Source organism: Ricinus communis, chromosome 9 (assembly GCF_019578655.1).
Source record: "Ricinus communis isolate WT05 ecotype wild-type chromosome 9, ASM1957865v1, whole genome shotgun sequence".
In the NCBI taxonomy this organism is placed as follows: domain Eukaryota; kingdom Viridiplantae; phylum Streptophyta; class Magnoliopsida; order Malpighiales; family Euphorbiaceae; genus Ricinus; species Ricinus communis.
In genome coordinates this window covers 23,200,774-23,218,707 of record NC_063264.1, presented here as the reverse complement: position 1 = coordinate 23,218,707, position 17,934 = coordinate 23,200,774, and the positions used below count along the sequence as shown (strand labels likewise).

The 17,934-nt window shown below is 28.7% G+C and overlaps 1 protein-coding gene across 2 annotated transcripts; it reads right to left on the bottom strand.

Annotated features, from left to right (window-relative positions):
• Positions 1-307: 307 nt before the first annotated feature.
• Positions 308-16,263, bottom strand: LOC107261599 (probable WRKY transcription factor 45). Of its 2 annotated transcripts, none has more exons than XM_048378869.1 (3): positions 15,871-16,263; positions 14,889-15,017; positions 308-518 (listed from the first exon to the last, which is right to left on the bottom strand). In XM_048378869.1, the coding sequence occupies exons 1-3, from the start codon at positions 15,909-15,911 to the stop codon at positions 416-418; spliced, it is 273 nt and encodes a 90-aa protein (XP_048234826.1). In that variant the 5' UTR covers positions 15,912-16,263; the 3' UTR covers positions 308-415. The 2 variants fall into 2 exon arrangements, with proteins under 2 accessions (XP_048234826.1, XP_015577401.1); XM_015721915.3 differs by lacking the exon at positions 308-518 and adding an exon at positions 9,406-9,795 and having other exon boundaries at positions 15,871-16,247.
• Positions 16,264-17,934: the final 1,671 nt, after the last annotated feature.

Genomic DNA, 17,934 nt, shown 5'->3' with positions numbered 1-17,934 from the left:
AGAAGCATACACGTCTAGAGTAGTCTCAGTAGGGCAACTCCACCATGGTAAACAAGAGTTGAGGGTTAGGTTACACGGAAAAGGAAATGAGAAACACGACATTAATACAGAGATACAAGATTTTCTAAAGAACTAGGAAATGAAACGTTAGGGAAACGTTATATAAATATAAAAAACATATATATATATATATATATATATATATATATATATATATATATATATATATATTACAATTTCATTAAATGATAAAAATATTTTAAAGAGCATTGTTCTTCAAATAAAGACACATAATTACAAAATACTCGAAGGATCTATTCCGATAGCATTGATTTTCAAATTACATTACAAAGCCATGATTTCTGCTTTTGATTCAAAACACAAACTCCATTCACCAAAAGGAGAAACCTTATTCCTACGAACAAATCTTTCCAAATCCAATGCAACTATTCCAAAAACTATTCAATGGAAAGATATCACTCTTCCAGAAGAATGGATCCTTGAAAGTGCAACCCAACCTGAATCACCAAAGCAAACAGAGCCAAATACAAATCTCAAAAATATAACCCAGTTTCTAGATGAAAAAGTAAAGCTTACATTCAACAGGAAATCAACCTCTTCTAGATTTTCTGATGATGATTCCTCAACATCGACCATAGATATTGGAAGGGTATAAAAAATACCTTATGTTATTTATGCTCCTTACAAAGAACCAACTCCATCTCAAACACAACCAAGATTTTCAACATCTGATATACCAAGCTCAAACACTATATTACAGAATGTTGATTACCAAAGCAATATCTCCAGACCCGTCTACAATGAACCAAAGAAAGAAGATGAGGATTTAGAGACCGTCTCTACCCCCTCTTCACCATCACCATCTTCAATAACACAAAATCTAGAAGCAGAAATCAACATGATTTCAAAAGATTTTCAAATCAATAAAAAACTTTTATATGAAGATTTCTATTCAAAGAAAAATCATTCTAAAAAACTTTAGTTTTTTAACCATTTTTTACAAGAAAAAGACAGCATTCAAGAGAGATACTATCAATTTTGCATAAAAAACAAGATCCAAATCAATTTTTTTGATTGGTTTCAGATTTATTGCAAAAAAAATAGTATTCTTTATCCTTTCAAAGAAAAGCTTATTAGTCCTGTTACTGTAAGAAACAAGGCTCCAGAGTGGAAGGTCGGGGAAAATCAAACCATCCAGTCTGAACACCCTCCCTTTAGGAAAATAACCATTCCTTACGAAGAGAATAAAATAGAGGCTACACCTTACAAATTGATAGGAGAAGATCTTGAGAAGAATGTCAAGAATATTGTTCAGCAGAACAATTTCTTGAATACCTATCTTAACATAATAGGGAAGCAGCTTGTTAGGATAGAAAGTCAGATCCAAAAACCTCTTGTAGTCTTCACCTCTCCAATCCACAACACTGATCATCCAAAAGAGATAAGCCAATCAGAAAAGCTCAAAAGTCCAGTCTTCAAACCCTACCAAATCTCAAAGCCTAGCCAAGATCAATTTCAGAAGCAAACTGAGTTTGCTAGAGCAGTCAGGGAACAGCTTAGCAAATTAGCCACTTCTGAGTCCTCCAAAAACTTAGTGCTAGATACTCCTCAAAGCAGTAGGAATATCAGTACTATAGATCAAGCCCAATGCGATGAATCCAATGATTCAGAGCTTGAAAGTGTTACTGAAAAACCCTTCAAGATCAACAGATTGGGATGGCAAGCCCCTAGATTGACCTGGCATACTTCTAGGAATACCGCTCCAGATCTAGGAATAGAAAATAGGAATAATATCCTAACCCAGTCTAGATTCAATGCCTCTTCCGTCTATGAATGGAATATAGATAGAATGTCAGAATACAACATTCTTGGTCTCTTACAACAGATGACCATGGCAGCCAATGCCTACAAAACCCAAAGTGGTACCTCTGATAGAGCTATTGCTGAACTCCTCATAGCTGGATTTTCTGGCCAACTTAAAGGATGGTGGGACTACCATCTCACACAAGCACAACAGCTCCAAATCCTAGGTGCTATTCAAACCACAATAGAAGGGACCCCCATCTTAGATGAACTAGGAAATCCAATTGAGGATGCTGTGTCAACCCTAATTTTGATGATTTTCCTCCATTTCATAGGAGACCCTTCTCTTCTAAAAGATAAGAATGCTGAGCTCCTTAGCAATCTAACCTGTAAAAAGCTTAACAATTTCCAAGCTTACAAAGATACCTTCTTGACTAGAGTCATGCTTAGGGAAGATTCAAACCAACCTTTCTGGAAAGAAAAATTCTAAGTTGGTTTACCTAAGATACTAGGTGAAAGAGTTAGGAATACCTTATCCGATTAGAATTTTCGAATAGTGAGGAAGAGTTTCAAATTGATGAAATCAAAACCTTATCCGATTATTCTGAATCAGATTCTGAAGATATTTCAAAAAATATTAATATGCTCACTAGGCAACAAGAAGCTCTTCTTGAAGCCGTCAAGCATATTAATGACCCCCAAATCCAAAAACAAGTTTTGAAAGAAATCTTAAAAACTGAAACCCTTGTCCCCTCTTCTAGTAAGAACACTTATAATCTTACTATGATATTGGATAAAGGAAAAAAGCTAAAAAAACTCTCTTCCTACCATTCAAGAACTTCAAAAAGAAATCAAAGCCATCAAAACAGAGCTCAAAGATTTGAAAGAAAAACAACAAAATGATTCTGTTTTACTCCAAAGCTTGATTCTCAAACAGAATAGTAATTCTGATTCTGAAGAAGAAAATGATTTTCAAAATCTTGAGGTTTCTGAAAATGTTCCAGAAAACTTCATTAATGTTTTCAAAGAAATTACTTCAAGAAAATATTTGATCCAAATAAAACTCATTTTCCCTAGTGATTTCCAAATATAAACTATTGCTTTATTTGATACAAGAGCAGACCTCAACTGTATCAATTATGAGCTGGTTCCTAAAAGGTATCATCAAGAAACAAAAGAAAGGCTTACTTCAGCCAATAGTTCAAAGATTAGGATTGCGGGTAAAACTGAAGCTGCAATTCTAAATAATAATATTGCTTTAAAAAATATTTTTATTCTTACAAAGGATTTACAGCAAACAGTTATCTTAGGAACTCCTTTCATCAATTTAATTACTCCTTTCAAAGTAACTACTGCTGGTATTATTTTTAAAGCTAAAGATTCAAATATTGTTTTTCCTTTTATAGAAAAACCCAAGAAAAGAAATCTCAATCTTATAAAAGCCCACTCAATTTATAATTTTGAGATAAATGCTTTGATTAAAGGAAAACAAACCCAGCTTTTCCACTTGAAACAAGATATGGGTTTGAAAAGGATCCAAAGTCAAATGCAAAATGATTTTGTCCAAAGAAAAATCTCTGATTTGCAAAAGAAGATTGAAAATGAAGTTTGTTCTGATCTTTCTAATGCCTTTTGGAGATGAAAACAACATATGATAGATTTACCATATGAAAAAGATTTTTCTGATAAACAAATTCCTACTAAAGCAAGACCCATCCAAATGAATGAAACCCTAGAAAGCTATTGTAGAATAGAAATAAAAGATTTAGAGCAAAAGGGTTTGATTACCAAATCCAGATCCCCCTGGTCATGCACATCTTTCTATGTCAACAAAAATAGTGAGATAGAAAGAGGAACACCTAGGTTGGTGATTAATTACAAACCTTTAAATAAAGCCCTAAAGTGGATTAGATACCCAATTCCAAACAAAAAGGATCTTCTTCAAAAGCTTCATTCTGCTTTTATTTTTTCAAAGTTTGATATGAAATCAGGATTTTGGCAAATCCAGATTCATCCAAAAGACAAGTACAAAACTGTTTTTACAGTTCCATTTGGCCAGTACGAATGGAATGTAATGCCCTTCGGATTAAAAAATGCTCCTTCTGAATTTCAAAAAATCATGAATGACATTTTCAATCCTTATTCAAAGTTTTGTATTGTCTATATCGATGATGTGTTGATATTTTCAAATTCTCTATAGCAACATTTCAAACACTTGGAGGCATTTTTCTATATTGTTAAGAAAAATGGTTTAGTGGTTTCAAAATCCAAGATATCTTTATTCCAAACAAAAATTAGATTTATTGGTCACTATATCTCCCGGGGAACTATCACCCCAATTGAAAGGTCTCTAGCCTTTACTTTAAATTTTCCAGACAAAATTTTGGAAAAAACTTAATTACAAAGATTCCTTGGTAGTTTAAATTATGTGATGGATTTTTATCCGAATTTGAATTGTCTAGCAAAGCCCCTCCATGATAGGTTAAAGAAAAACCCCCCTGCATGGACCGATGAGCATACAAAGATTGTCCAAAGCATAAAAAAGCAAGTCTCTGAAATACCATGTTTACACCTAGCTGATCCATCTGCATTCAAAATAGTTGAAACTGATGCATCAAATCTAGGATATGGTGGGATTCTTAAGCAAGTCCAAAACAACAAAGAATGTATTGTCCAGTCTACTTCTGCACACTGGAATGATACACACAAAAATTATTCAACTATCAAAAAAGAAATTCTTTCGATAGTTTTGTGCATTTCAAAATTCCAAAGCGACCTTTTAAATCAAAAATTTCTTTTAAGAATTGATTGTAAATCTGCTAAAGAGGTTTTACAAAAAGATGTTCAAAACATAGCTTCAAAACAGATTTTCGCCAGATGGTAAGCTATTCTTTCTGTTTTTTATTTTGAAATCGAATACATAAGAGGAGATTCGAATTCAATTCCAGACTTTCTAACCAGAGAGTTCCTTCAAAACTATGAGTGAAAATGCCAAGAAAATCAAAAGCAAAAGAAGAATCGACAGCAAGTTCAAAGCCTGTTCAAAGTCCAAAGAATGAGATTTTACCCTCCTCTTCAAAGCCTATCCGAACCTGGACCGAAATCATCCAGGAAGAAATTGACAAAAGCAAGGTAGATCCAGCCCAACAACAACAATTACAAATTCAGGAGTGGCTTGCACAGTAAGATCCTGAATTTCTAAAAAGGGTCGAAGAATATTCAAAGCAAATGATACAACTTCACCCCGAAGTCTCTACAAAGACATCCTCCTCTTCCAACAAGGGTAAAGCTATACTTTCTATCCCTTTTTCAAAACCTGAGATAGAAATTTTTTCTCAAAACCTATCTCAGAGCTCTCAAAGTATTTCAAAGCCCAACTCTCAAGAAATAGTTTTATCACAAACGAAACTTTTCAAATCCAATGAGTATATAAAAAAGCAAAATTTTCAAAGCATTTTGACTATTGAGGAAGGATTCTGTACAGAAAGCCCCTCAAAACTGATTTCAAAGATTTTCCCTCCAGGATGGTATTTCAAGCCTTGAAATATTTCAAAACCTTAATCCTACTACCAGTCTATCCTTGAGGTAACTGATTCTGCAAAGTTCAAACACTTCAAAAAACACAAAGACCATAAAGACCCTGCATATTCCACATGCACCATACAAAGAATCCTTCATCCTTCATCCTTCAGATTGGGGGATGGATTTACACTCATCAAAATCTTTTCCAACTTCCCTCCAAAGAACCTACCCATCAAGCCTAAACACTTCTTTCAACTATTGGGATTACCAACAAGCTTGGTTTAATACCTTTCTTCTTCAAAACGAAGGACAAAGCCATTCCTGGCTTTTCTACTTCGATACAAGCTCAATCCAAACTTCAAAGATCCTATATTGGTTTAAACAATGGTGGAATTTTCATGGCAATGTTCCTGAGACCATAATTCCAGAAGTTCTACCTCTATTTAACTCATTCAAAGCCCACTATAAACCAAACAAAATAGAAAGATATTTTCCCCCTTTACTTCTATTTTGTTCAAACTTTTTTCTCCCCTGGGTATGTTTATGGTATTTCCATTTCAATCAAGCAGCAGATGGAGAAATCATCCTTGCCCGAAGATTCAAAGTCAAATGGTGGGATAAATTTAACCACCAAGAAAAATTATCACTAAAGTTGGTACAAAGTTTCCTTTCAAAAAATAGCTTCTTGCCACCTTCGAAAGAACATACCACTTTCCTGGCACAGAAGTCCTTCATTATTCCAAAGCTAGCGGTGGCTCAAACAGAAGAAGATTTCTTACAATTGATCAAACAGTTGTCGGAAACCACCTCTTCCAAAGGAAAATTGAAAGCTTCATCTTCCTCTTCTAGCACCAGCTCAGCAGCAATAGACCTAGATGGTGACTCGAATGAAGATAACTGTTTTGGGATATTCAAGCCCATCAAATGATACCTCTGTAAAGCCCTTGGGTTAAAAACCAAAAATAGCAGCCCAAAATATTTTTGTAATGGGCCAAATGCCCAATAATAAAAAAAAAAAGAGAGAGTCATTTAAAAGGAAAAAGAAAGAAGACAAAAGACTCTTTAAAAAAGCAAAAGATTATTCTCCAAAGCGTGGCAAACAACTTCTGCAAAAGTAGTGGAGCATCTTACTCCATTATCAAAAGAATACAAAAGACATGGAGCCCCTCATTCCACTATGAAGAGCATCCAAAGCTTTAAGGCTGAAGACCTCTATAAATAGAGGAGTTTTCCAAGGAAGAAGACAGACTGAAAAATAACAAGAGACTCTTGTATTCTTCAAGTCATACCATTAGAAATATAGTGAGAAAAGAGAGAGTGTGAGAGTGATAGTGAGAAAACCACCTTCCTCTTGTATTGAATTTCTCTTGTAAGTTATATTTCTTTTGTTTAAAGCTTTTATCTTTTGTTTAAAGCTTTTATTTTGTTTAAAGCTTTTATTTTGTTTAAAGCTTTTATTCCAAAAATTGTATATTTGTCTATTTATTAATAAATTTTTCATCTTATCTTCTATTCTTGTTTAAGATTTAACAGGCGTATACTCTGTGCTTGTCTCGTCTGAGGATCCTGCACACTAGATACTTGTTAGTCTATCTGCATAGTTGGTATATATATATATATATATATATATATATATATATATATATATATATAAAAGTTAAATACAATTAATATAATTTGTCATATTAGCAATTATATTGTAAAAATTTTTGTTTAGGCTTGGTGTATGTCCCTACCTATACATCAAATCGATAAATGATTTACATATATTCATTAGTTTTAAACGATGAAGTATGTGTCAATAATCCAATACCAATGTGTAAGATACTCATATATATATGTCACTCTCCTATTAATTGTGATGTGATGTATAGACCAAGCCCAGATAAGAATCTCCCTTTTATATAACTACTATGGACCTAGTATGAAAAAAATACACATGTATATAGAGACTTTTAAATATAGAATATCTAAGAATTAAGAATATTCATATAATAAGAAAATTATATAATAAGAAAGAGTTAAGAATCAACTATAAATAAAAAGCATAATAAATAGATAAAGCATTAAAAATCTTTTTCAAAGTAGAGAATTTAATTAAAAATATAATTAAATGGAAAGATTTTTAAAAAAATCTTAAAATTTTCAAAAAAAGAATAAAAAAAATAATACAAAATATTTTTTAAAAGTTTTTGAACTGTGTCTCGATAATTTTCGAAGAGTGTCGGTGTAACTCGTTTTAGAGTTTTCAAGCAACCTAGGTTGAGGATAATGGAAGAGCACAAAAGGAGGTACTTGCTTGATTTTCTATAGTGGAGCGACACAAGCTTGGAGGACTTTATTACTTGTGTTGTAAACAAGAGATACGGGTGCGTACTTGTGATGCAGAAACCATTGAGTTCTGTAGTCAGGACTTTATGAAGATGATATTGATAGAAGCCACCTTTCCCATTACTCTCTTTACTGAAATGCCATTTCTCACACTAATGAAGCAGCAGGGACCGTAGATTTCAAAAACTAATCTTGATATAAGGCATGACATACTTGAAAATCAGGTTCCATTCTTCATCCTTGAGGACTTTAAGCTCTCAACTGTAGCTGAACTGGTGGAGGAGTTGTCCATGGTTCTGCTCACTCATAGCTTCTTTGAAGGTTGATAGGTTCATGAGTGACTCGGGACATTTTAGAGAAGCAAGATTTCTCTCGAGTCGAAGATTTTCTTGATTTCTTAAGAATTTGTCAGCAGCCCTTAAAGATGAAATCTTAAAAAGAACTGAAAAGGGGTGTGCTAATGACAACAACAGAGCTGTGATGGTGGGGTGAAGTTTCAGTTACATTTAAGTAGAAATAAACTTGTGCACAAATCGATCGATAATCCCAGAATCTACATATTTGATCAAATATGTATTTGACCAAATATTTGATAAGGGAATTGGAATTCTAAAAATTCCACATTTCAAAACAGACAATGGGTAGAAATTTTGTTGAGAAATTTGCAGACCTTTGAAGAGTGCCATCATTCTAGTGGAGAATATGTAAATGACTACATTTACATGATTAACATGCTTGTTAAAGATGGCAAGGATGTGGAAATACTATATCAAAATGGAGATATAGAAAATTGGTTAGAGAGCAATCAAGCAGTGGCAACTCTTTTTAACAGCATGGATGCAACTATTAACCGTTTCCAATTCTATTTTGCCGCCATTCTTGAAGATTTCAATGCTTATTTTCTTTATATATAAACTTAAATTATGTGTTACAAATAGTACAAATATAAAAAACTAAAATTATACTTTTGGTAAATAATAAAATCAATTATTTATTAAAACTAATATAATATAATCTTCAAGAACTCTTTATATACTAAAATTATATATTGTTAGTGATAAAACTAATTTTTTGGGCATTTGACAATTTAGATATTTCATCAATATATAATTGATAATTTAATAATTAAAAGTGTTACATTTTTATAATGGACATCAATATTCATCATTCATAAAATAATATTTATTATTTACTCTAACGATGTTTATTTTATATTCAATTTTTAAATGTTCATTATTTTAGTAAAGGTATCATTTATGATCTACATGTTCATGAATTGGTTATTGTTAATTCGGTAGTTGTAAATTTATATATGTTATTAAATCACCGTGAAATATTTATTTTTTAAAAAAAATAATGTTGATTTTTTTACGAAAGTTAGATTCATTATCTTTGTAGTGTATATTGAAATAATTTTGTAATTGATATAAGTATTTATTATTTATAAGCATAATATTCATTAGTTTGTTATTGAATATTCATTATTAACGAACACCATATTTATTAATTTATTTAAACAGATAAATATAATATAAATCGTCTTTACAGTTAATAAAGAAGACATCGTACTAAAGTTATTCTACAAATATTTATATTATGGTTTAAATATCTTTTTAATAAAATAAAATAAAAAAACAGTGAACATTTAATATTTAAATAGTAAACATTTAGTATATATTTAGTGAATATAAATTAATAAACATTTAGTACTGACTTAATGAACACAAATTCAAAAAGAATATGCAAGATTTTGACACGCACATATTATATCGGACTAGTCCACATTACAATCTGGTGCAGATTGCAGAATATAAAACCTCAAGAAACAATGTAGGGCTTGGATTTTGATTAGAAAAATGGGGCACTGGAGACATAAATATATGCTACACTAATTAAATATGATTAGTACTCAATTAAGGAATCCAACATTAATACTATTGTGAAGTTGGTTGATCTCCAAGGACTTGAGTCAACAAGTTGTACTGGTTAGCAGATTGGGAGGAGGCATTATGGGTGTGCACCCCATCATACACTACCCTGATATTGTCAGGATTGGAGCTTCTCCACTCTACTCTCTTCTTAGCATTGCAGTTTTGCTTCTGACACTTAAAATAGCTTCTGAAATATTAAACCAATAAAAGATTTATTTTATATATATATATATATATTTTCATAATAATATTAATATGTGCATTGCCACCTGAATCACTTTTTTAAAAAAAAAAAGCATATGCAGATAAAGTAAAAAATAATCTTTATAAAATTATAAAAAAGTCTCAGTTTTAGATCAATTATAAATATAAATAAACTTTATATTATTATGAGATAATTTTTTAAATTTTTTTTAAGAAAATATTTTCTATATAATAATATTTGTACGTATATTTTTTAAAAAAATATATTATATTTTTTATCTTAATGTATTATTATTTTATTTTATTGTGATATTAATATATTATTTCTGATTGTTATTGTTTCATATAACAAGATTAAGTATTTATACTTAAACCTCCGTTAAATTGTAATATCCTTATAATCATAAATGTATAAATTTAAGGTTTTAGACATTTGTTTGGTCATGAGGCAGCATGCAACAATTCCATTGAATTGTGAGATTGGAATCTAATAGAGGTAGCAAACTCCATCCTTATCCTTCTAATTCACCCTTATTATAAGATATAGGTAATAAATGGATAATATGTAACAACTAAATGAGTAGTAAAAAGTTAATAAGAGAATGCCTTTATTTATATGAGTGGGGTTAGATTGGATATGGATACCCATTAATGAGTCATCTTATAAATATTTTTGGACTATTTATAAAAATTCTCCCTTTCAAAGTTTCAATAACATTTTCACCTTCAAACTAATTGAGTTTGTAGAATATAATTTTTATTTGCAAAAATATCTTTTTCTTTAAAACACCAATAAATTTGCAAAATAATTTTTTTTTTCAAAAATGACATGACATGGTAATAACCATTTACTAAAAAAAATACAAAAAATACAAAATATTTTTTATATTTTTTTCTTATACTCGTCGTTCTTTACTCATTTTTAGAGTTTTAAAGATTTTAGCCTATATTATCAATGTAATTACATTTTTTTCAATTAGCTTATATTTTTAGTTAATTAAAAGATACACCTAAGATCTTGAAGCTCTAAAATTACTAGGGAACATGCTTTAACTACTATTTATCTTGGATGCTTTCTATATCTCACTTATTTATAACATTAAATTGTAAAGCAATTATGACACATATTTAAAAATAAATAAAAAGGGAATGAATGAATCAATGAATATTTAGACCATCATGCTTACTCTTTTTTATCACTCTCAATATTCAATATTTGAATTTTTATTATTTATTTTTCCTTTCAATAGAATCATTTCTTTTAATTAATTAATGAATTTAGGGAAGGTTTGAGTGATTAATAAGTGATCTTTATTATTCAATTCTAAAACTTAACTTCATTTTCTTTGTTTTTAGAAATATGTTCATTTATAAATTTATATACAATATTATTCCAAACAATTCTATATCATTAGTAATTAAATAAGCTTCCTTTTATAAGTATTACTTAAATTTAAAATCTTAGAGTTTTCAATTTTAAAAGTAGTTTTAGTATTAATAAGACAAAATTCATTGGTGTTTGTTACTTCTTCTTTCTCTATTTTTCTACTTTTATTTTTACTAAGATTCCAGTCAATTTTTTATTATCTTTTAAATCAATGATTCTTTTATTTGTTATATAACTTTTAAGAAATAATTCCTAGTTATAATAGTTTTTGAAAAGCCGATCCAATATAAATAAAGGTTAGCAAAAAGAAAAAAAAAATCAAACTGACTAGAATCGAACATCAGTAGCTTCAATCAATAGAAAACAAATTATAAAAAATATTTAATAAATAAATATATAAAATTTGAATTTCAATGTAAAACCTAAAAAATTTCAGTTTGACAATATTTATGTCTCTAAATAAGTCCCCTTAAAGCTCACACATAAGGATTAAGAAATATACAGTATTAAATTGTCTCAATTATAAGAAAAATAATTTTATATGAAAAAAATACCAATTTATTAAAATACATAAAATTTCTATAGAATTCTTTTTCAGTTTTATGAATTTCTTTTTTTTTTCTACTACATTAATACCTTTTCTCACAATGAATAAAGATAAATTTAGAAAAGAAATAATTAATACTTCATTAGTTACTTAAAATAACATTTAATTTAAAGTAAGAAAGAAAATTTCTTTTAAACGACATAATGAAAAAAGTAATATACTATAATTTATAGAAGAGAAGAATAGTTAAGTAGTTTAATTAAATTCATCAGAATTTAGTTTAAAACTAAATAGAAAAAAAGAAATGAAAAAAAAAGAGATTTATAGTATAAAGTTTTTTAAATGAATTTAGCATGTTTGTCATTCATAGATATAAATGGGTACAATTAAATATACAATTATACAATAAAAAATATAAAAATAAAAAAGATACAAGATTTTCTGCCAAAAAAAATTTCTAGATCCATATGCTTCTTTTTTTATAAATGTAAGGAAATAACATAATAATAAATCACTGAATTGATAATACATCAAGAAGCTATAAAAATATCTTCACCGAAGAGAAAGTGATGCTAATAAAATTGTAAAGACAAAAATGAGAAATAAAAAAAAATTAAAACTAAAATAATTCACCAAATTTGAGTACTAATAATAATAAAAAAACTAAGATCTATAATGATAATAATATATTTAAATTAGTTTTTCTTATTAAAAATAATTAAATTAACACTAATTTAATAAATAATAGATAAGGATTTATATAAATTATATAAATTTGGATATCCATATAAATTTTTTAAATGGATCATATATGAATAAATGAAATTATTTAAAATCCACTCTATTTATATTCAACATACACCCACTAATGCCTATCTATTTCTCACCTATAGACTCTAATAACAAATTAACAGGACTTTGTGGTATATGAATAGCCCATTTTATTTGTACTTAAAAATCTATATATATATTTTTATATGAAATCAAGGTTGTAACATGTTTTCTCTTCCTTTACAAGAATTTTTTTATATTTTTTAAAATTATTTATTTAAATTGTGATGAATTCAAGAATTTATATGAGAAAAAAAACTACTAAAAAACAATAAGTGCATTAACTATTCTAGAAAGATATATATTAATTAATATTAAAAATATTATAATTTTATACTTAACCATTTAATTACTTTAAATTATTTTCCTTACTCTATCATCATAAGAATTATTCTAAAATTTTTAATCCATTTTTTAAAATTATAAATTTAATCTAATTTTTATAAATTTTTTATAATTTTTCTCTTATTTATTTAATTATTTCAAAAAAAATTCTTACTATCTTTTATAAAAATTATACTAAGATTTTTAATATATTTTTTTAATTTAATTTTTATATTTTTTGTTTGATTTCGTAAAAGAATATTCTAATTTCATATTTTAACGTAAAGATTTATATATGTATCTAAATAAATTATGATTAATAAACTATTATATCTGCGTTAATTTCTAATTCACATAAATATTTTATAGCTAAATACATAAATGGATCATTGAATTTTTTTATTTTTTTTATAATTGCCCTCCGTATTCAATTTTGATTCAAGTGAACTTCTCAACTTTCCAGGTTGTTATTTTTAACTCCTCCATTAACGGTAATAATAAAAAATTAATATGCTCATAATGATGTTACTTATAATAGGCAAAATATATAATCAAATAATTGAACTTGTATTATTTCATAATTGGCCCCCTAAACTCAACTTTGATTTAATTTCACATATGAATTTGAGGAGTTGTTATATTTAAATCCTTCACAGACGGAAATTTAGCGCTCTGGATTAACCTCTTCTGAAAAGTGTGTTCCATTAATACTAATATATTGTTTACTGTGCATTAATTTTATTTTATTATTTTATTAAATAAAATAAAAAATATATTTTTCAAATGACTAAAATAAATTACTGTAGTCTTTCAACTTTTTTGTCATCAAGTTTTTTATTTTATTCTCACAGGCTATGCCCACACTAGTAACTATAGCAATAAAATATTAACAGATATAAAAAAAATGACAAGTTTTGTTTGAGAACTAAAACTCATTATTTTATTCTTATTTTATTTACTTATTTTATATTTTAAATATATTATTATTTTATTCGAACTTACGCGTTTTTAGATGGCGTAAAACACATGCCCTTAATGTCTGTGATTAAATGATTTAAAAATAACAACTAGTAAAGTTGAGAGGTCCAATTGAATCAAAGTTGAGTTTGGAGGGCTAATTGTAAAAATGAGACAAGTTCATGGGCTATTTATGTATTTAGCTATTATTTTATATTTTAAATATATTATTATTTTATTCAAACTTACATGTTTTTAGATAGTGTAAAATATATGTACATAACGTTTATGATTGAAGAGTTTAAAACTAATAACCCGTAAAATTGAAAAGTCCAATTAATTTAATATTGAGAATGTGAGACTAATTGCAAAAACCAAATAAGTTCAGAGACCCATTTATGTATTTAGCTATATTTTATTCGTATAAAATGACTTCCTTCTAAGAACGGGCACGTGACTATTTTATCACTGTAATTAATTTATTAATAACTATTTTTATTCATATATTCTACTTTTATTTTCAAATATAATTAAAGTACAAGTAAGAAATTAAAAAAAAAAATACATTTCAAATAATAGAACTTTCAATTTGTAAAATAATTTATAATCATTTACTTATTCCGATTTAAAATTTAAGACTTTTTTATATATTAAAAGTTTAATTTAATATTTTTATTTAAATTTATTTTTATTTTTAAATAATTTATTTTTAATAATACTGCATAATTCATATAAAACAACATTTTACTCTAAAAATTTAAATTGTTTAGCGAATTCCCAGTAACATTAATTAAGAAAACAAAAATTATTCTCAGAGAGGTTTTAATTTTGGAATATTACAATAAGCATTACTTTTTCTTTTTCTTTTAACTCAAGTGATAAAGCAGAAAAGGAAGAAAATATTAATTTAATATTGCCTGTGAAAGTGGTGATCATAAAAAAAATTAAAAAAAAATGAAATATTATATTCAAGGTAATTAAGATTGCATGAGATAAAGTGATTGTAAATTAATTTAGAACTAATATATACCTGAACTTTCCAATATTTTTAATGAACTTTTGGCCATATTTCCTCCATTCATAACCATCTTCTGGTAACACTAATCTATGCCCTCCTCGATCCACATCTTCTTCTTCTCTATTTTCCTCCTCATTTTCCCTTAATTTGAAGAGCATGAAAAGATGGAAAAAGAAATTATATTAGTTATTTTTCCATTTTTTGGGATTATATTAGTTGCCTTCAAGTTCTTTAGCCTCTTATTTTCTACTTGCATGCATTGTCTGCAATACCCAACAGGGGTCTTCTTAAATAAACAAAAAATGGCAATGACTGTGTGTGTACGATTATTATATAATTAGCTTGGGATCTTACAAATATTTTCAAATATTTTATTTAAATTAAATCATTTAGACTGTTTTAAAAAGAAAATATATAACAAGAAATAATGAAAGATGCACAGTATACTAACATCCTAATCTTCTTATTAATGTGGATAATTACACATGCATGGTGGGGTTGGTCATGATATTGATAGCCATATATGAAACCGGATCTACCATATATATATATATAATAAAGATTAAACTTATATAAATATATACTATTAAAAAATTTAAAAAAAATATCATATCACTTATAAAATTAATTTAACAGTAAATAATAAATGTATATTTCAATTTAAATAAAATTTCAAGTATTTCTCAAATAAAAGTAATTTTATCAGCTTAAAATTTTTAAATTTTTTTTAAATAAAAGTGATTTATCCGAGTTAAGAATGTTCGAAAGATAAAAGAAGTCGTACTCTTAAGATTTTCAAGATGAAGTGCAAACACAAATAAACTAATCGGATCCCATTTAGATTTATAGTAATGCAGATAAATCTCTTGGCTTTCTTTTCCGTTTCTTTGGTTTATATATATATATATATAGAGAGAGAGAGAGAGAGTTGTATGTATAGCAGAGAAGATTAAAAAGAAAAGCATGTAAGATCAAGAAAAGAACAATAACATACATAGAGGGGTCTCTGCTGCTTGCTGGAGAGACTTCACTCATAACCTAGAAAGATGAAGGAAAAAGTATGAAGCTAGCTACTTATTGCCTTGTGCAGAAGTAATGAAAAGGTTTGGTAACAAAGGTTTTTCTAGGTTTTCATGGCTTACTTATTGCCTTGTGCAGAAGTAATGAAAAGGTTTGGTAACAAAGAATTTTCTAGGTTTTCATGGCTTTGGGCCTAAAAAGAAAACAAACAACGAGACAACACTGGAAAGAGATGATGTAACATTTCATGAGCTGTGGTCTTTTTTTTTGCCCTTTTCAATTCTGTTTATGTTGGGGTTTTAGGTTTCATTATTAATCAAGTGCTGTACGCTAGACACGAGGCATATTGAGAGTGGGAGGATATGGAAACTCGGTGCTATTATGGGTAGCTATATAATAATGGATGGTAATGGAGACAAATTATTTAATTAGTGGTTGCAGGGAGGGTGAGGGCTAAGACTAAAAGAAGGGCAATGGTGCACAAATGGTTAGGAATGTGAAGCAAACAACAACTTGACACCTGTTTGCTGACGTAGCCCTCATGATGTCATCATACACATCATTTTACATCAAACAAAGGGTTTTTCATTGCTCAAATCTATGTTGTATTAACATCAGTACTGCACCAAAAATTCAACTGCTTGCCAATCATGAAAATGGCTTGGCATATTAATAAGGTAACTTCTACTTACAATGACACATGGGCATTAATACATTTTTAATTTTAGATTATTGACATACACATGTGTAAATTTTTATAATTTTATATAATTTCTCCACAATTGATTTCTTTCACTTGAAATAAATAACTTAAGAATTAGGTTTTCATTATTGTATTCTGATATCAAAAAAAGATACATCAGCCTTATATTTATACTTATATGTAAGACTTTGATAGAAACTAAATAACAAACTCTTAATAGCTAGACTCTAAATTTAAAAGATAAATACTTATCATATCCTAACAACCCTAACAACTCAAAATCTCAACACTCCTCCTCAAGTTGGTGCATAAATATCATACATGCTCAACTTGCCTAGACACTTAAAGAACATATAACTCGAGACTGCTTTGGTAAGGATATCAGCCAACTGATCTTCAGAACATACTTTAGGCAATTCTATGATATTCTCATCCAACTTCTCTTTGATAAAAAATCTGTCAACCTCTACATGCTTTGTCCGATCATGTCAGCATCTTTGGATTATAAGCTATATCACGTGCTGCTTTATTGTCACAATACAATCTAACTGGCTGCCTCAGTGCGTAACCTAAATCTTCCAAAATTTGTTTTAACCATAAGGCTTCACACACACTAACAACCATTCCTCTGAACTCAGCCTCTGCACTAGACCGGGCAACAACATTTTGCTTCTTGCTTCTCCATGTCACAAGATTTCCACCCACAAACAAAAAATATCCTGCAGTTGATCGCTCATCATCGATTGATCCATTGATAAGCATCGGGTGTAAACCTTTATGTTTTGCCAATCCATATGTTGAGTGAACAAAATTCCTTTTCCAGTGCGGACTTCAAATCACCGTAAGATTCTTATGACAAAGCATTCATATGTCTTTCTCCGGGGATTATGCATGAATTGGCTAACAATACTCAAAGCATACGCAAGATCAGGTCTTGTGTGAGCTAAATACATTAATCTTCCTACAAGTCTTTGATATTTTCCTTTATCAACGGGTACTTGGTCTACCTCAATGCACAACTTCAGGCCTTCCTCAACTGGTGTGTCAACTGGTTGACATGCTGACATTCCAGTTTCATGCAATAAATCCAATGCATACTTCCTTTGGGACAGAAAAACTCCTTTCTTTGATCTTGAAACTTCAATCCCAAGAAAATATTTCAAGCAACCCAGGTTTTTCATTTCAAACTTTTTGGACAAGTATTCTTGTAATGCCTTCCTCTCTTCTGGATCATTTCCTGTAACTACCATGTCATCCACATAGATAATGAGAGCTGTGATCTTCCCATTTGTCTTCTTTATGAATATGGTCTCCATTACTCTGATGATATCCAAA

Excerpts from the sequence above, each read along its gene's own strand:
- LOC107261599 (XM_015721915.3), bottom strand. The coding sequence starts at position 15,911 with ATGAGTGAAGTCTCTCCAGCAAGCAGCAGAGACCCCTCTAT. Across the intron at positions 15,018-15,870 it reads AGCAGCAGAGACCCCTCTAT|GGAAAATGAGGAGGAAAATA; the intron begins GTATGTTATTGT and ends CTTCAAATTAAG. Across the intron at positions 9,796-14,888 it reads AAAAATATTGGAAAGTTCAG|AAGCTATTTTAAGTGTCAGA; the intron begins GTATATATTAGT and ends TTAATATTTCAG.